The 20,143-nt window shown below is 47.0% G+C and overlaps 1 protein-coding gene across 2 annotated transcripts; it reads right to left on the minus strand.

Moving 5' to 3' along the window:
* Window positions 1-38: 38 nt before the first annotated feature.
* On the minus strand, window positions 39-12,756 carry CYP2W1 (cytochrome P450 family 2 subfamily W member 1). Of its 2 annotated transcripts, XM_075436905.1 has the most exons (9): window positions 12,450-12,756; window positions 9,956-10,118; window positions 8,526-8,675; window positions 8,258-8,415; window positions 6,121-6,291; window positions 4,953-5,094; window positions 4,460-4,644; window positions 3,699-3,840; window positions 39-3,184 (listed from the first exon to the last, which is right to left on the minus strand). In XM_075436905.1, exons 1-9 carry the CDS (start codon window positions 12,630-12,632, stop codon window positions 2,997-2,999), a joined length of 1,482 nt encoding a protein of 493 aa, XP_075293020.1. In that variant the 5' UTR covers window positions 12,633-12,756; the 3' UTR covers window positions 39-2,996. The 2 variants fall into 2 exon arrangements, with proteins under 2 accessions (XP_075293020.1, XP_075293021.1); XM_075436906.1 differs by lacking the exon at window positions 8,526-8,675.
* Window positions 12,757-20,143: the final 7,387 nt, after the last annotated feature.

The following is a 20,143-nucleotide window of genomic DNA, read 5'->3' on the forward strand; positions in this document are numbered from 1 at the left end:
TATCATTTTGTTTCCCCCTTCATGGGAACCAAATAAAGTTTTAATCCCACGTCTTCATTTTATTTCATATGCCTGCTACCCAGCTTTGCGTTACACAGAAATGCAAATGCCATGGAAGGTTGATCCTGAGCCCAGAGTGGCAATGAGTATTTACTCAGTTTCGCTTACATCTCACAGGCAAGAGGTTCTGCATACCCTTATCCTACTAAAAAACAGCTTAACAGAGGAGCCTCCGTATCTGCAGAGTGGCTTCTCCAGGGCAAAGAGCTTTCCCTTTGTGCTCAAGCTATGGGTTACTAGTCAGTCCTGGGGATAGCCTTGGTTTTTCACTTTTATATCTTCAACTCTTGCTTGCAGAGGCTGAATGAAAGGTTCCCACCACAGCTTCACTGATGCTGGTGCTGTCCCTTAGCTTAGTGCCTTGAACCCTGAGCCGCTCACCTCTTGTCCTCCCAAAGCATCATCTGTGGCAATGTTGCTCGTGAGGAGTGGTGGCAGCAGGACAGGGTCTCCTTCGGGGAAGGTAGGGAGAGACAGGTAAAGCGACTGAGGAGCAAGCCACAATTCAACTCAATGAAGGAAGACTTGGTCCTGCTGAAATCAGAAAGACTTTTGCCTTTGGCTTCAGAGAGGCCAGGACTGTTCCTGCCCTAGCCCCCTCCAAAAGAACTACGAACTCCAAAGGCAGCTGTAGCAACAACCTAGTGCCCTGGGGGACAAAACTGGGCTGGGTTCAAATCTGCATGAATTCATTGGTGGAACCTCAAACCTGACCACTTACCATGGGCTCTCGGGGTCTTGGCTTCGAAGGTGAGAGATGGATTCCTTCCTACACAGCATAGCCTTCAGAGCTTGCGCTTTTTGGACATCACCTTCTGCACTGGCACTCTCTGGCAGGCACAGCAGCCTGCGGTGGCACTGGCCATGTACTGAAATCTAGCAGACTGCGCAACACCCGTGACTCAACAAGAGCCATGAGCTACCAGGTGCAAACATTGAAGGAAAACAGGTTTCTTCAATTCCTTTGAAAAGTGCATCCTACTTGTGCTTGTGTTAGCAGATGGATGGAAGCGATCGCTCTGAATTAGACAGCTGAATATATCTCTGCAAAAGTAAGTGCCTGCCTCCCATTTATTTGTTCAGCCAAATGATGGCAGAACATTGACTATGACTCAGCTACAGATTTATTTAGCAGAAAACAATGGCTCTCGGGTGGAAATACCAACTCCACATTCTTCAGTGGCCTTGAGGGCCTTCCCTTTAGCTGGAAAACATGTTTGTGCCTTGCAATACACTGATCTGAATCGAAGGCAAACATCTCGGGGCAGGACAGGTGGCTTGATTTTTAATGTAAGATCTGAACACATCCCTCTGACGCTGTCCGTGGCTCGTGCCACACGCAGCTGGCAGGGCAGCACGTCCCCCAGCCCAGCCTGCCATCCCTAGGGCTGCACCATGCTGGGACCAGGGGCTCCTGCACTCGGAGGGGCAATGATCAGCTGCAAGGACTGCACCAACTGCATAGATTTGTAGAACGAGAGCTGTCTTCTATCAGCAGCCCCACTGTGCAGTGGCCAGAGCAATAACCGCTGTGCAGAATATAATTTCTATTTTCATTTTGCCACGAGATGGCACCACGATCCCTCTGAGTCACAGCCAGCCCAGCCCTGCGGTCCTTACTGGGGTAAAACGCCCTGCCAGCCACAAACTGGGGCTGTGTGAGGAGGACAGAGCCAAGCCTCGAGGCTTTATGCACCCCCAGTCCAACTGCATTCACCTGCGAGCAGGGCTGGGAGCAAAGGCATCACGCACTACTTCTTTTCCATTAACCTGGAAGAATCGGGTGGTATGCAGGGAGCAGGAGGAGTGTTCTGCTCCCCACCCTACAGCGGACCAGGATCTCTCCTGGGGGCTGACCAGCTCAAACACTTTGTGGGACAATGGCTCAGCCCACCTCCCATGGCAGTCCCTCCCGTCAGCTCCTTCCCTCAGCGTTTCAGACCAAGGCAGGAGCCAGCTGCTGTGAGTCCTGTTCCCTTCACTGATGAGGGGATGTGATGAGGCTCCATCTCTAGTCACCTGAGAGGAGAAGAGGTGGGAATGTCGGGATAAGATAGGGTCCTGACAAATCTCACAGAAAGCTGGGAGAAGTAAAGAGAGGGGAGACGGGCAGGTTTTCTGTCACTTTGCCTGGATCTGCCCAGCTTCTGCGCTGCTTAAGGAAAGAGCATTTTAGAAACATCTTTGCCATGTTTGTTTGCATGCTTGCTTGTCCCAACATGGTGCTCTGAAAAGAAGTTGTGGTTATGTATCTGAGCTACCTTTGTTCGACACTGTAGGAGGGTGTCTTCACTTGTCTGGGAAGAGCTGTTAAGTCCCACCTCAGTGCAGGCATAGCAGAGCCTGTACCCAGAAACAGCCAAAGAGTTCCAAGAAACCATGCTGAGGTCTCTCAGAGCAAGGGGAACCTAAAACGTCCATGGTTTGGTATCAGGGGTTCAAAACCACAAGTCTGGAAAGTGTTGGAAGAGTATCCATCACACACAGAAAGTGTGGGTATCTGGGAATAATTTCTCCTGTGTATAGTGGGGAACGGGAAAAGAGCAGGGATTAGAAGATGATACAACATTTGTATCTAATATTGCTCTCCGAGGGAAGAAATAACCCACTCTTGAGAAACATCCTTTTCCAGAAGCTCAGAACTAGGATAACTTTCTTATGTTGTGTATTTGATGTGTAAAGTGGTGACTGTCCTGTTATTTCCAGTCATGTATCTGGCTACAATTTTCCAGGTAACCTTACCCACCAGCCCTCCCCTGCTTCTCAGAAAAATGTTTGTTCAACAGGTATTTTAAGCGTGTAGCCAGTACTTGCAAGGCTTTGAGTAAGAGACACTACTTGTAGCTACTGCACAGGAATCTCATTTCTCCATAGTGCATCTGCTAGGCTCTACACAAAACAATTACATGGATTTTTCTCAGTTCAGAGCCTTGGGCTTATTGACGTAGCTCAGCACAAGCACACTGTGGATGGGGTCTCATGGTGAACCCAGACTCTGCCATTGTGTCCAGCTCAGATTCTTTGACCCCAGGTGGAGGCTTAAAAGTAAATTTCTGCATCAAGCCTGTGAAGAAGATGAAGAGCTCCATCGTGGCAAGACTTTCTCCAAGGCAGTTTCTCCGCCCTGCAATGCCAAAAGCATGGCTGTTGGTGGAGTGACTGGGTAAGTGGTGGCTCAGCCTGACATCTCTTCCCTACTACTTGGTAGCAATAGCATGAGGGACAGTACAGGCCTCAGAAATGCGAAATAGCATGGCACGATATTCAGCAGCCATCACCGTTGGTCTCCTACAGGCATTCGAACACGGCTGTTTCATTCTAAGCCTGCAAGGAATTGATCAGGGACACCTCAGAAACCAGCCTTCCCAAGACAGAGGGAAGGTTGAACCCTTGCTTGAAGGCATTGAGCCTTCTGTAGGTCCCAGTGGTGTCTTTAGACACCAGTACCTGGTGTGCCTCCCAGTGTGGGCTGAGAGGCTGTTTGCAAGTCATCAAAACCCAGGGCGGGTATTTATAAGCCATCCCCACCACTGATCTGCACTGTTCCCAACAGAGGCTTGGATCCTGCCACTTGGCTAACAACTTCCGAGGGGCACTGGGAACTTGGTGCCCTGTGCAGGATCAAACACTTCTGTTACCTGTGGAGAAGGGCAGGAATGCTTTCTTCTTTACGAAGTTTCCATCAGCGTCAAGGAAATGGTTGGGGTTGAACTCATCTGGCGTCTCCCATTGCGCTTTATCCAGCAGCACAGAGGTGAGCAGAGGAATCACTGTTGCTCCCTGCAGCACAACCATGCTCTGCTTTAGCACGTGTGGATGTAGCAAACTTCTGGCTTTGCCCATTCAGGCATGTAACTGTTCCTCCCTTTGGGCTGTGTCTGGAAGCAAACTTCTACCTCTGAAGAACTAACTTCTGGGCTCGTACATGATCATATGATCCTTAGTTAGTGTGGATACCCAGTTCACTGGAATTACTGACTAATATGTGATTAAACAACAATGCTTGTTGGCTGCTCCTGAGTTATGAAGCAGAAGAAAGATGTGGGCCAGGCTTCTTTCCTGGCCAGCTGATCTCTGCTTGCCTCAAGCAGGCAACAAGACAATGTCATGGTCCTCCAGAGGCAGAACTGCTCTGCAGGGCATGAGTGGCAACGGAGAGGCAAGAGAATAAGGAACAGACTCCAGATTACCAAGACTGAGTTACAGAAAATGTGAAGTTGTGTGCGTAACCCTGAAGTCACACTGCCATCGGTCTGGATTTGGAGGAGATGGGGGATAGGGAACTGGCTCTCCCCCACCAAAAGCCCTGTGCTTCAAGCTCCCCCACTCCTTGTGACACTTTTCCCAGTGGGTCACTGGTGTGCTGCACCCCTCTCTTCATCTGGAAAGTAGCAAGTACCTTGGGGATGAAGTAACCTTTAAAGTGGGTGGCAACAGAGGTGCACCGTGGAACGTGTGGCAGGAGGGTGACAAATCTCTGCACCTCGTGGATCACCGCGTTGGTATATGGCATGTTTTTCCGGTCATTACACGTAGGCAAACAGCCAGGGACAAGAACTTGCTCAATCTCCGCCTGCACCTTTTCTGGGGGGCAAAAGAAAGGCACAAAGTGCGTTTCCCTCAGTGGTAAAGAACCTCCAAATCCCAGCTCGTGATGGCTGCTGGTTGGACCACCCCAGGCAGGAGGTTCCCAGCCCCTGGGAGCAGGGAGAGAACAGCCCCTCAGATCCTTTAGTCCTGAATGGCAGCACACAACACTTGGACAGAGGTGGATAGGTTCCAGATGCTCAGATTGTGGATGCATGAGAGGCTATGAAGCTTTTACAGGCAAGAAGCACTCATGAAGTCACTGCACCCTATATCAGAAAAGCAAAACCATAAGGGTGCCTTACTTTGAATCTCGGGGTACTTCATCATCAGCAGGATGGCCCATTGCAATGTCGTGGATGTTGTCTCAGAGCCAGCCATGAGCAGGTCAAGCGCAGAGGCCAATACATTCGCGTCATCAAAAAGTGTATTGCTTTTCTTTTGCTCCTTTAGGAAAATAAAAAGAAAAAAAATCACTGCTGTTAGCATAGAAAGAGAGAACTAGGATGGGTAATCCGATCTTCAGAGACATTACAGTGTGATGCATGTGAATTACAAGTGCCAAGATGCACTTCATTGACATTTCAGTACAGAAATGCTTCCGTTTTCAGCAGAGATACTTTCACATTTGAGATTTTGCCCCCAAAAATGAACTAATTGGGCAAATTCATTGATTTTCCAATATCACATAGCATTTATCTGCTCTGGGCAGTGGTTATCTGATCGACTCAGGACTTCTGTCCCCTGCCCGAGGATCCTGAGAAGGTGGAAAATTGATGAGAGGTGCATGACTCTCAAGTCAGGGAGCTGGAATTTGTCTAGGAGTGTGCCAGGCCCTCCTAGGAGCCACAGGAAAGCTGTGAAGGCCCAGGACACCACTGGCATATCAACTCTGCTGTCCCTTGCCTGTTCCTGCATGCAACAGCTAAGGCCGTGGACAAGGCATCAAGCCCAAGTACTCGTCCTGCCCACCACTTGTCTCAAGTACGCAGATGCAAACGCTTGGAGAAAAAGGGCAAATACAGACTGATCCTTCCTTGCTATACTCCCACACTGTCACTCCTGTTGGTAAATCTACTACGTGGGAGCCAGTGAAGTGTTTGCACAAAGGCAATAGGAACTTCTGCATCTCTGCAACTGGGAACCTGTCGCCTCTTCCCATGCCTGTAGGGTGGGATGTGTCTGCCTGGAGTGCGTTGGAAAAATGACATTACCTCTCTCTCGTTCTGCAGCAAGGAAGGGACGGTAGCTGACACCTGAGGACGCATTTTGGACATTCACACAATACAATCTAGTTAATTATTTCTTGCTTTTCCTTCAGTATGCAGTATTTAACATATTAAAATAGGAGGATGTTTACCCAAAATTTAAATATTTTCCTACAGACTATACTAGAGCATGTTCATTAGACAAGCAACACGGAGCATCTCTGTATAAGATACCGCACTAGGAATCATCATATTGTTAAAATACCTCTTGTTTGAATACCAATGCATCAATGTAGCTCGTCAGGTTATTTTCTTTAATGCTTTCTTTGCTTTTCTTGATGTACTTCTTTAAGATCACACACACCTCTTCTACTTTTTTCAGTATCGTCTTGTGAGGTTTGAGGAGAAATCCAAGGAATGGGTAGTAATTAAATAACTAAAAAGAGAAAAAGGAAAAAAAAGCACAGAAAAAAAAAAATTTCACCCATTACCTTATAAAACTCAAGCATCATAATGGAGAAATAATTTATGTGAGGAACCAAATGACATGTGATTGGAGTCTCTCTTTTTTGGTAACTAAAAAATTTTAATGTATAAAAATACTTCCTCTTATTAAAAGTTCTCTATAGAAATGAATGGAGCCTATCAGACTTGTCTAGACACAGCCTATAAACTCGAATTAAAAAAAATACAATTAAGGGAAAGTGACAGTAAACTCATGAAACAATGAAATTACATTTTTAAAGAGGTAATAAAGCAAAAAAATAAAGCATTACACATTACGCAAAGAAAACCCCAAATGTTTAGCAAGCCAAAATACTTCTGTTTTAAAGTTGTTAGATCATCAATTTTAACTTTCACATGAATTATAAATCAATTACACTCCGTTCTCAGCATCATTAAATTTCACAGCACAATAAACAGTTGCATTGTATGTGCAGGGGGGGTTACTTACACCATTTCTCAATGTTACAAATAAACTGGCTGCAGAAGAAGATTCACAAATCTCTTGCTCTTGCTAACTGGTTATACTTTTTGCTGTTTTCTACAAAAACTAAAGAGATTAAAAGATAAGCGAAGTTGTACTATTGTAAATTGTAACTATTGTAAATAGCTCTCATTCAGGTAATAAATTCACCAGTGTCTTATTTTTTTAACAGTTTTTGGATTATTTTTTTAATATTACCTGAAGTAACTAATACTCCATTGCTTGTGATGGAGGATTAAGTTTAACAAGGGCTCCTGGTTCAGATGAGAGCCTCTTAGTTGGAATACTCTTTTTGCGCATCTCCGTTGAGCAGGTATTGATTTAATGCCATGCGAGAAGGAATGAGAGGACCATATATAATGTCTGCAGCTCTGTACTTTGTGCTACTACTCTGTAACTTCACTAGTTTCTTCAACTGTAGCAAGAGACCAAAACCCAGTAACCCCCCAAATACACATTCAGTTGTCCCTAAGACAAGTGGTTACTTTTGGGATGTTCACACAGCATCCTGCAGGAAATAACTGGAATGGGCCTGACTATTTCTCTTTGTACATCCACAAATAAAGTCAGTATTTCAATAGTTTAATCACTGGTGTGTTTTTAAAGAAAGAAACTCTGGCCATGCCTTCCAAGAGGGACCTGATTCCCTTCTGTCTCTTCCACCTGAGCCTTGTTGGGACTGAAAATACTAGGGAGTAGAACATGCTGGTATTTTGTACTTTATTCTGGGTACTGCTGGAAAAATACTGACCAAACAAAAAAAAACATCAAAAAACAGGTAAGCAGAACCTTTCTGAACTCTTTGACAGAAGTGCTATGAACATTTTCAAGACCGTCCAGGAACATTTTCTTGCAATTACTGTGAAACACCAAAGACAGAAGGTTGCCCAGATCCCAGTCCTATATCAGGGTCTGCTTCCTCATGGGAGACTACAATTTGCAATGAACCATGAAGTTTGCTGCATAAAGTGACTAAAAGTAGTAACATAAAGGTCAGCATCTATTGCACTTCTGTGGATTTCCACTGATGCTCCTGGATGCTTCTGCCCACCGCAAGTCCCACAGTGCTGGAAGCCTTGGTTATTGCCCTTCCTGGCTGTAGAAGAATCAAGCACATCCCTTCTGCTGGCATGGTCACATCAGCATCTCAGCCCAGTGCCACCACATGATGTTGGAGCTCCTTCACAGGAGGATTTAATGAATGAGGAAGAACCCAAAACAAAGAATTCTGTCACTGCCCATGGCAGGGGGGTTGGATTAGATGATCTTTAAAGGTCCTTTCCAATGCAAACCACTCTATGATTCTATGAATCTCATGTTTCAATAACCTAAAGATTCTCCAAAACCATCCAGCAATAGTAAAACAGGTTGACCTACCAACTCTGATGAGATCTTAGCACAGAAGGTAACTTACATGCACGAATGGAGAGCCAAGAAGGTGCATAACCTCATCTATGAGTCTTAACAGAGTGAGAAATGTTGGGTCTTCATAATCAAACCTTCTCCCAAAGAGAATAGCAAAGGTGATATTGGTGGGAGCCATATTCAAAAGTTGTAATTGGAAAGGTGCACCTAGAAATGAACAAAATCATAACTATATTGGTCACTTCTAGAGCAACTCAGAGGTCTTCACAGTGGCTTTGTAAAGTAGCATGAAACACCCAATGCCATCTCCAGCTCACCTTTGAAGGATTTGATCAACTCTACGAGGAACTGAAGCTCCTCAAGCATCCTTTCTTCTCCAAGACGCTTCCCCATGCCGAGATCCCGCATGGTGGCTATGGTGAACCGCCGTGTCACCTTCCAGAGCTCTTGAGAAGAAAAGAATACACCTACGGAGGGATTGCATGCCCTGTTTTCCGAGGCAGTACGGAATTTTCTCAGAAACACCGAAAGCACAGCTGGGGAGTGAAGGTATTTTGCAACCTGGAGGAGCCTGCTTGGGAGAGGACTGGGGGGCTCTGTGGGGGGCTGGCTTGGGAAAGTATCACCCCAGGTAGGTTCAGGAGGGCAGGAGGAAATATTTTAAACAGTCGGGTGTTGTTCACACCAAAACTCTGGGTTTGGCTTGTTTATAGCTTTGTCTCTTTACAGCCACGCACAGTAAAAAGCTCTATGCGTGGTATTTGTCTCAGGCTGACTTGTTTTCCCTTAGAAAAATGACCAAGCTGTTCCAGAGAGCAAGGCTAGGAGCAGATGACACCGCTCCGTCACTGTCATGAACAGGACAAACAATTTCACTGAACGACTTGCATTTTAGAGGATGAACTGTATACTGTGCAGGGGGACGAGGAGGGGTGGCAGGGAGACACCTTTGCCTGCAGCTGGGGAATACCCCCCAGCCAGCTAACCCATTGGCCAAGAAAAGTGTGCAGCCAAGAGGGCATGGAGGTGTTTGGGTACAATTCAGAAGTCCTGCCTTCCCAGGAGGGCTTCCAGGGCTGAATACAGTCTGCATCTTCATACGGCGGGTGGGAAAGCAGCGCAGTGTACCCTTCCTCGCACTGGGCCTCACTCTTAACAACAAGATGAAAAAAACCCCCCACACACTATATGCATTATATACATATTAGGTCATCAAATCTTTTCTTTTCAGGCCTGGATTATTCCCTTCATTGTTTTTCATTGTCTAGTCTTGGGCAATGTATGACTTTTTAACATGCAATTCAGCAATCTGCCAAAAACATGTTTACAGAAGTAATTGTTTGAGGTACAAACAGCCCATGCTATTGCACTCTTGCCAGTTCTTGCAGTCTTTATCATGAGTCATGCGTGATCTCGCTTTGTCTGAACTCCCAGTAACTGTAAAAAGAGATTGCGTAAGGATCTCAGTATTCACGTTGTGAAAAATAATTTCCTTCCCTCTGCACTGCAAAAAAAAACCCCTGCAAATGTGACTCAAGAGTCACTAAAAGCAAAATATCGACAAAGCAAACAAGAAGATCCCCAGAAGAATTTTTCTTAAGAGAACAAACAACTTCCCCCAAGCCCCATAAAATATAGCCTCGACGATAAGGATGCCACTCAAGACTCTTAAAGACTGTTGCAAATGAGAAACACATTTGAGAAACAGCATAGCAAGCACGTCCTTATCTTTTCAACCTGCCAGTACCATTGCCATGTTGGATGTGGTGGAATATGGGTATGGCTGGTCTGTCGGCAAACACATCCACCATGTTCAGCAGGGCATCCTTGACTGCCTCGTAGCCTGTCAGCACCACCACCTTCTGAAACCCGAAATGGATGGTGAACACAGGGCCATATTTCTCTGAAATCTAGGAGAGAAAAATCAGAGCACGGAGGTCATCAGCGGGAGTGGTATGTCCTGCTGGGGTGGATGAAGAGTTGCTTTCCCTCCTTCTTCTGTGGCCAGAAGGGTTGGAGGGATGCCAGAGATAAAGCCCTCAGACACTTAAACGAAAGAGGAATCACAACAAATAAACACTGGTCTGTTCAACCCAACAGCTTCCATAAACCCACTGTTTTTCTGAGCTGGCTGGGCTCAGTTTTGGTGCAGAGGCAGAAGGTAATGACATTTTGGGCACCAACAGCAGCATAAAAGCATCACCAAGATCTGCCAGACAGCTATGGAGCAACTGCTGATCGGGCAGCCTGTAACCATACTGTCCACCACAAGAGGATCAAAGATCAGAGCTGTTCTCATTTATTATAAAAAGTTAAATAAGAGCTTTGTTGCAATTAATGCAAAGAGGTATACAATATAATTCACCAAGAATGGACATATGAAGGCATAAGAAACCACTGCTCTTTCAACTCGCCTTAGAAAATGACCACAATACCACACTCTGCTTTTTATTTCTGCTGCACCATAATTTTCAAGCCAATGCACAGCAGGACTTTATAACGAGGTCTGAGATAGTGGGTAGCAGGAGCTCTCTGGAGGCTCTCAACCACGGTCCTGTCAGGCCTTACAAGAAATTAAGACTTGACTGAGAGCAACAGAGCTGAAATTGCATAAAGCTATCGTGAGATCAAGCCTGGTGTCCCATAAAAGTAGACCAGTTCTGGCAGTGTAAAGCTTAGCAACCCTTCCTGCTGTACCAAAGCAAACAGGTAGCCCAGGCAGAGTCTATTCAGTGGTAGTCTTGTTGAATTTATGTAAAAAAAAATAGTTCACAGGACACTGATTTCAATTATTTGTTCAAAATAATGTTCTGGTTGCTGCATCATCTACTCTGCAACTTTCACGGGGAAATCCTTTTGGGATTCTTCTTTCAGGGAGGATTTTCTACTCCATGTCATTTGTTTGTCAATACCTTAAAAGTCTTCTGGCAAGTCAGCTTTCAGATCACTACTGCAGTTCCACAAGCCCAATATAAAATCTCACCCCACCTGTAGCTGCAGCCTGGGGGACTCTCTCGCCGTCCGCTGCCCTTTGCAGGCAGGGCAGAGCAGACACAGTCTGCAAAGGGCAGTGGACAGTGAGAGGGTCCCCCAGGCTGCAACCACATACCCCTTTCCCTGTTGGTTTCACGAGTAGACCCCTTTCCCAGTTGGCTTCTTGATACTGTAGTTCAATGGGGTATCATCGGTTTGGCCAACGTGCCAAGTATCTTCCCCTGAGTCTGTGTGTCACTAAGATGCTATTACCTTGCTCCTGGGTCCTCAGCTCACCTGCTTTCCAGGCTCTGCTTTGCTTATTCTTCCCAGCACGTCCATGTGCCACCCTAAAACACCTTCTTCCCTACCCTCCTCTGCAGAAGGATTTCTGGTCTTGCCAGAAACAGGAACCACAGTCCAAACTGTTTCCCACCTCCCAGGCTCTGGGTGTTGAACCCACTGTGAGCTGGCTGGTGTAAGATGAAGACGCACCTCCACAGGCATCTTGGAGGCCCCTCACGTGGCACGCCGATGGGAACAAGACTCGGAAAGCCAGTTCCTCTTCCCTACATAGTGCTAAGGAGGTCAGAGGGCTGCTGGCAACCTGAGGTTAAAAGGCTTGGTGTAAGGTGCAGGATATTCAAACCCCATGTCCTGAGATGGGCAATGCCCGGTGAGCCACATTTTGGCCCTGAGAAACTAAATACATTGACATTTTGCACTTTTTTTCTGGAAGACTGATCCAAGGCAACTGTGACTCCTACAGAGAATCTTGTCCTGTGTAAGCCCAAGTCATTCACTGTTTCAAAAGATTTCTCCTACAGCTCTTCTTCTTCTTCAGGCTGTGGTATGTTAACTCCCATTCTCCTGAAAAACTGGCAACACAAATAAGAAATACAAGCTATTTTAGCAACCAACATTAAGCATCCGTCTTTCAGTTTGTCTACGTGAACACTCAAATATTTTGAAGTATTTCACAACACAAGGAAGATGCTAAAATTTAGGTCCATCGGTCTGATCTGATGCAGATACTCATAGTTTTCAATGTGTGAGTAGTTCTCATGTAAGCACTGCTCATATTTAACATCACCCTCTGCAGAGCTGGGATTTAACAATTTCTTTGGTCATTCTGAAACCTTTAAAATAACACAGTTTTTTAAAAACACATTTGGCAGCAAAAATCACCTCAGAACTGTCACCAAAGGAGAATTTTAAATAGGTACATGCTGACATTCAACGCCCTAGAAACAAAGGACGCTTGTTACCTTCATTAGCGACTTGTCTTGCCTTCTGATGTCCAGCAAATGCAGGTTGCCAATGATTGGAAGAGGAAACGGACCGGGAGGCAAATTTAAAGCTGATTCCTTAAAAACTTTGAAAACATAGAATGCCGCTGACAAAAGCAATGCACACACCCCACAGATGAAGAGGGGTATGAAGACAGCCATGTTCCGGTGGAGCTTGCTTTTCTGGAAAGCCGCTGAGACACCTGTATGAGAATGCTTATGTTCTCGCGTTATATGTATTCAGGGTAAATAATGTCAGGGGTTCTGCGGCACTTTGCACAATCTTTCCCTCCACCCCCAGCTCTCCACAAAAATTGGAATTTATGCCTGCAAAAGGCAAAGTCCAAGCACAACTCATGGAGGTGCAGGCTTGCAGGCTCCCTGCCATGTGCAGCAGGGCAGGTTTGCTTCATTTCCAAAGCCTAGCTCAGATCCTTCCGCCTGCACTAATTTCCCAGCACCTGGGAGTCCCATATCTGCTTTATTATTAGGCATTGATAATGAAATTTCTCTTAAGACTTCCTCTTCACCCCTCTCTTCCATCCTCTTCATCTAACCTCTTCTCTGAACACAGACAACTCTTTACTTTCTGCCATTTAGATCTTCACCTTACAAACGCTGATGCCAAGATAGTCCTTCAGGGTAGACAAGCACTGCTCATCCCATGGTACGGTGAAGCAGAAGCAGGTCTTGCAGGTGACGAGACTTGCTCCAGGCCATGAGTGAAGCTGGGTGGACAACTGGTGGGCAGCATCTCCCTCCTCTTCCACCTTCTTGTGTTCTTGCAGTGAAGCATTTTCTCCCAGTGAAGGGAAACAGAATGGAGCAATCTTCACATGTGAAAAAACCAGGACCCATTTGTTGCCTCTGCAGATTCGGAGCTCTGTTGCTTATCTCTGCGCTCTTCCTATTTATTGACACTTTGAATCTGGGCTGTCCTAAAGATCTATACAGTGTGCAGACAGAAAGCTACTCCTCCTTACATCAGGGTAGCCCTATAGCCTGGCTTGAATGATTTGCCTGCCCAGCGCGAAACACCTCAAAAGGCACTTTCACCATTCTCTCCCTGACTGCGGGCTGCATTCTAGAAAGCTCAATAACATGCAGAGTTGTTGACCTCCTCTTGTTTTTTTCCCCATCAGAGGCCAACAAAAAACTAATTCACTGCTGCAAACTCGAAAGTCATACTTCAGCGTCATGCCTCCCTCTTTCACGAGTGGGACTTTTAGTGAGGGGCATTTCTTCCTTCTTCCCATCCAGCGTTAACTGGTACCACTTTCACTCTATACACAACAAAAGGGATATAAAAATCATGTCTTGGAGAGCTGGATTATTGAATCAATATGAACGTGGGAGGCTTTATAAAAGACCTGCTCTGCTGTTCCCACCGGTTTCTGGCAGCATCTAACAGAGCGAGACCTGTCAGAGACATTAGCGGAAACACACATCACCTTTGTAAAATTACGCTGATCTCACAAACGATGCAACAGTCCTGTAGGTAGGAAAAGAGCATTTGACATCGTTTTTTGAGCCCTTTTAGGTCACAAGGATTTTGTACTGCTTCATACTGTGTTATGAGATGGTATCAGCTCTGAGGATGCTTTGGGACTGTTCCAAGGCTCAGGAAGGTTCACTTACGCTGGACACAACACGCATTGCATTCAAGCCTGGACTCTCCCATCCATCTCAGGCAGGTCACAGTCAGACTGGAGAGGACGTGATCTCAGCTCATACCAAGCTCTCTCTCAAACCATGCACCGCCCAGGAACCGTCCATCCATCCCAAACCCACTTGTGTCACAAACAACAGCATCTGTGGTAAGAGCAGGAGACTGGGAGTCTGGACACACGCGCTTGCATCCTTGCTTGGACAATGACTTGTCTATGTGGCTTTGGGGAGCACAGCGCAGGGCTGGGCCCCGGGACGGCCCCGCAGCGTGTGTCAGGGCTGGGTTGTGAATGCAGCCCTTGTGCCTGGAGCCCCAGGGCTGACTCAGCTCCTACCCTTTCACTTTAGTCATTTCTGGGAGGTCTTTTGGGCTCCCTGCAGAAAGGAGGTAAGCGGGACACGGTGTAAGAACGGCATCATCTCACACCATAGGAATTACCAAAAGCAAAAGGTGGAGAGACGTCACTCTGACACTAAAAATGTCTTTATGATTCCCAAAGAGAAGTGAGCAAGGAAGCAATGAGCCTACCTCTCGCACACACCCAGCCTGCCCAGCGCGAGGAAAGGTTACTCATTACCCGCAGCGTGAAGCAACTCGCGAAAGAGGCAAAGCTGGGCAAAGATAACAGCAGCTTAGATGGCCTGCAAAAACATTATCATCTAAGAGATTTAAGTTAAAAATTAAAATGAAAATTAATCTTTATCTAGGAGTAAATGATCTCTTGAAAAAAATCAAACCTCCCCAGTCAGGGCAGGGTCATGTCACAAGTCACAAGAGAACTTACAGACAGAAAAGCCCTTCAACAGAGTGCCCTGAGACCGAACCACCCATGGATTTGTAGTTGGGAAATGAAGTCATTCCTTGGCCTGTGCATAATTACTTGGAGGCCAAGGCCTTCCAAATCAGCCACTCTTGGGCAGAGAGGACTAGAAAGCAGAAACTGAGGTCTCCTTCCCTGCATCTGCCCCTGGAGTCAACAATGGGCAGGTGGGGTTAAAATTGAGGCTGTGATAATCACCCTTTCTGGAAATATCCTACTGTAGCTTTGCATAGCAAGGGGCCTCGGGACCAGCACACCACTCGAGCCCTGCTCCCGCAGGAATCAGCAGGAGAGTGAGCCTTCAAAACCTTGCACTGTGGTATTCCAGGCTACATTCATCAGGTGGATAAATCTCTCCCCCAAAGCATCGTTTGCCACGTTCCAGAAGCATCGTGTTATTCACCGGCAAGCACAGCAGTCGCACACAGAGCACGCTGGGATGTGCTCTCCAACCCTGCAGCAAATTCCCTGTCACATGTGACTGCGTCCGCAGCCTCTCCCGTCGGTGAGCAGCGCTAGCGAGTTGATGTCCCTTCTGGGTATCTGGTGGCTTCCTGTCTTGGTTTCCGCTGGGATAGAGTTAATTCTCCTCCCAGTAGCTGCTGTGTTTTGGATTTAGTATGAGAAGAATGTTGATAACACTGATGGTTTTAATTGTTGCTAAGAAGTTAAGGACTTTTTTCAGTTGCCCATGTTCAGCTAACGAGCAGGTGTGCAGGAGCTGAGAGGAGCACAGTCAGGCAGACAGCCAAGCTGGCCAGTGCAAACACTCCTTACCATAGGCATCATGCTCAGTTTAAGAACGGGGGTTGGCCGGGGGGCAGGAATCCTCTCATTTCCATGAGTTCAAAATTTTCCATGAGTTCAGTGTTTTTCCATGAGTTTGGCAAGTTCTGCGAAATTTGTGAGTTCGGCAGAATTCGTGAGCTCCAGGAAACCTGGGGGTTCTGCAATTTCTGCTCTGGGACTGGCTACACAATTGGTCTTCAGGCGGTGAGAAAAACTGTATGGTGTACAGCTTGTTTTGCATTATCATTAGTAGCATTGTCATCTTATGAAACTGTCTTTATTCCAGCCCATGAGTTTTACCTTTTGTCCATTCCTCCTCCGCATCCCGCTGGGGAGGAAGGGAAGGGGTGAGCGAGCGGCTGTCTGGTGCCAAGCTGCCCACCCGCTGCCGGGTTAAACCACAACACTTTGTGCAACAAACAGAAAAGAATTTAATTTCTGCTTTAGAGAAAAGGCCTCAGTCCCAAAGCAAGTTGCCCAGTTCCTGTATTCTAGAAAGTTTTTCAAGGTGATAACAATCAAATAACCTTGCAGCAGAGGCGAATGCCCCATCCCCTCCCCTCGCACACTTGGCATCTCCAGTTTGAAGCTGCTTTACCTGATGAGGTCTGGGCCGAGGCGTTTATTCTCTCCGGGGGACAGCCTGGCATAAACTCTGCTTTCAGACCTTTTTCTGAGGCTTCAGGGTTTGTTCTTCATCATCACACTGGGCTCCTCCTTCCCCAGCACCACTGCCAAATCCAGCTGCAGCACATTTTAAAGCAGGATTTGCCATGCTTTTTAAATTCTCCTTCCCTGGAATTCTCCTCCCATCTGCCCAGACTTTGATCCTTGAAGCTTCAATCCCAGATTTTAGCTGGTGCTTAATTATGCACAAACACAACATATTCAAGATAAATACTTTTTCGCTCCTCTCTTGCTACATGAAGATTTCAGCTTCTCCCCCACTATTTTCTCCCTGAAAAACCTGCTTCCCACCCCAATCTGCTCCCTGATGGTCCCCATGGGCAGCCCTGCCCTGCCTGCACGGTGTTCACCTGCGCAGAAAGCTCTGCGCATCCGAGTCTGTGCATTGGTGCCACAGCCACGTTGCCGTCCCCAGCGTCACAGGAACAGCCACTTTGCTGCCCACATCGCCCTGTACCAGCCTGGGACGCAGCCACATGCCACCACCGCCTTCTTGGCATGGATAGAGCCTGAGATCGGCAGTTCTTCCAGAGCAAACACAAAATCACGGGCAGGCAAAGCCTCCCACCTCCGCAGCCTCACATTGCTACACACCAAACAAAAGCCAGCCTCACCGAGATAAACAGGTCAGGTCTCCAGGCTGGGTTTTTCAGGTTGCAGCTCTGAGAACGCTGTTCCCTCCCTCTCTTTGCCCGCCTTGCCTGCCAGTGGGCTTTTCCTCCCCACCTCCACGCAGCCCCCCTCAAGTGAGGACGAGCGTGCTGGGGGGCCGTGCCCTGGGAAGCCGGTGGGATCAGCGGGAGGCTGCGGGACCCCCACGGAGGGCAGATCAACCGGGAAGAAGCCAGCAGCCCTCCGGTGTGGGTGGCCTCAGCAGGGCTTTCTCTGCTCCGCAGCTGCAGCTTGCAGGCTGCCACAGGAAAAAAACTAAGCCCTTCTCCATTTATTTTTCTTGCAAGCTGTGTTTTAAATGTTAGTCCAAACGGCCCTTTGAAGCAGCACGAGCTGCCTCGGACCTTTCTTTTCAGCTAATTAACACGTGCCGACAGCCGTGACAGCCTGGTGCAGCAAAGCCAGGGCAGCCCCAAGCAAGCTCTGGTCCAAACCCCACCGCCCAAACCCCTCCACACCTTGCACAGCCAAAATGCTGTTGCCCCTGAAACCAGCAAGCACCTTTAAGTCATTAATCCATCTACAAGCTTTGCCTTCTAGGCTGGAGTTGCCTATCGTGAACTCGTGTCTTGTAACAGAGCTCAGGGGCACCAGCTCTTACTGGGTTTGGAGAGGTTTGGGGGTTTCTTTTCAGAGTTGCAGGCCAGGCATTTGTCAGAGGAAGGTTTAGGTGCCTTAATGGTGTTAAGCGAAATACAAGCTTCTCCAGTTCTGTGTAGATTGTCTTTTAAAAAGCCCCGTCATATTTATGCTGTGCTCTTGGTCCGGGATCCATCACTCATTCCAGCGATGCTAGCTGCTCTCCAGTGGCAGCACATTACCCTTCACTTGAATGTGAAGTGCACTCCAGCAAAAGAGCTGCCATTATCCCTGGTTTATAGAAGGAAAATCCAGGTGGAAAAGGGAAAAGATTAATTCAAAGGCCACAGGAGACAGTGACAGAAACAAGAGCAGAATCGCAGTCATCGCTATCAGGCATACCGAAAAGGGCAACACAGTGAGCGTGCCCCCAGATAACACAGTAACTCGATCTACCACAGTTCGGATATTTTATCACCCATGGAGCACTGGAAACATCACGTGCAGTTGTCAGATCCACCCTGTGGTTTTCAACCTGTAGCCTCACAAGTGGCAGCACTGAGAAACGAGCTGAGAGCTGTTTTAAACGAACCCAGACCGCCCCTGGCAGCATTTTAGGGATTTGCAAATTGTGGGGTTCGGAAATGCCAGCGTATCACTGCACCTCATTACCACTCAAAGGGGCACCGCGCTCCTTTTGAGGTTACAGATTAATATTTAATCCAACTAGTAATTTTAAGTTAAAATGTAGCAGCATTATTTGACCAGGTTAACAGTGTGGACAGGTATCGACCTGCAGTGAGTGAGGCGCTTGCCCGTTCTGCAGGATCACAGCACTAGCCAGCTTCATTTCGCTCTTGGTAGCAATTCTTCAGGAACCAGGCAATAAATCCTTACCAGTTTGCTCCATAAACCATTACCCAGTAAAAGCCTAATTAGGTCAGAGACGTACAGTCTTGAACCAGTAAAAAATTCAGCATCGGTAGCTGCAACATTATTAATCTCACAAAATGTGGATGTATTTCAGAAGCTGCTGGCTGAGCACTGAAAATCGCATCCCGTTCAGTCTTCATCAGTGAAACTTTTCCTCTCCTAAGCCAGCAAAAAAGGGAAAAGGCAACAGTTTTGCTACTGAAAACTGCTTTTTTCTTACTATCATATCAACTATGAGCATGAAGATGACACAAAAGATCTTTTCTGAACAGCCTTTTCCCAGCCAGTCTTCAGGCTCCAAAGCCCTAGTGAAACAGGAGACTACAGCAGAAGCAGTCAGTACACCTATGCATTGCAATTTTGTAGTTATGATAACATAAATCTAGTTGTTGGAATAAAATCTTCTAAATAATTGTGAAGTATTCATCAGTATTCTCCTTTTCATGAACAAGAGCCCACTGCAATCTCAAAAAACATTGCAAGAAGAAATTCCTAGGTCTTTATCTCAGCCCTGGACTGACCCCACATCCAAAGCTGAGAAAATCTGTACAGGTTAGCCTGGCTGCTACCCTGGACCTAGGCATGGCGAGATGTCACTCCCATGTCCCCACCATGTCCCCACTCTCCGCAGCGGTAAGCGACCTGCAGAGAGCACCACTTGGTCCCAGAACTCGTTAGATCAAGGAGCCTCCTAACTCCAGAGAACGGGGGATGGCCTCAGTTTGCCACCATGGTTTAAAAGTTCATCTCATTTAATCTGGGCTTCTGCCAAGCAGAAAGGGATTCAGACGGAGCTGAGCTCTGGCATAAGATGTCTTCGGGAAGATGCATCAACTTCACCAAGGCCAACTCTTGTCCCTCTGACATCAGCCGAGTTTTACCATCAGTTTTTACTACAGCTTGCCCTTAAGGTCAGCAGGAATTTGGGACACGCTGCAGGGGGGCTCACTCACCTGCACAGGCTCCAATAACACCCTCTTTCCCTTTCAGGTGTCCCAGCGACGATGTGACCATGATCCCTCTGTGCCGTGTTCCCAGTTTTGTTGGACAATGGTGAACCGTGCCCTGTTGTCACTGGTTCCACAGGGGATTTCTGAACGAGTGCAGCTACCTCTCATGCCCTACTTGTACAACATGTGCATGAGAATGCAAGACACTGGCAGAATTCAGCCCTAATTCGCAACGTTAGGGCCCTGTAGTGAGCACAGGGAAGTCTCTTTAAAAGGAGACTGCTTTCTAATTGCTTCTTAAAAAAGCCTTTAACATGGGCTCTCTTTGGCACGACTCAGAGCTGCATTTCTAAATTCAGTCTCTCCCATGAAGTTTACTCTGGCTGTTTGGTTGGGTTGCATCCACATGCTATTTTTATTTTTTTGATCATCAAACCTGTTTACAGCATAGAGGAACAACACAGGAACAGAAATAAAGCTGGGACAAACCCAAAGGAATGAGACCATTAATGGTATCGCCAGCGTCTCCGGCTTGGAGAGCAAGAGGGTCTGCAGCTGTGCAGTACCTCAGTGA

This window comes from Opisthocomus hoazin, chromosome 15 (genome assembly GCF_030867145.1).
Source record: "Opisthocomus hoazin isolate bOpiHoa1 chromosome 15, bOpiHoa1.hap1, whole genome shotgun sequence".
Lineage (NCBI taxonomy): Eukaryota > Metazoa > Chordata > Aves > Opisthocomiformes > Opisthocomidae > Opisthocomus > Opisthocomus hoazin.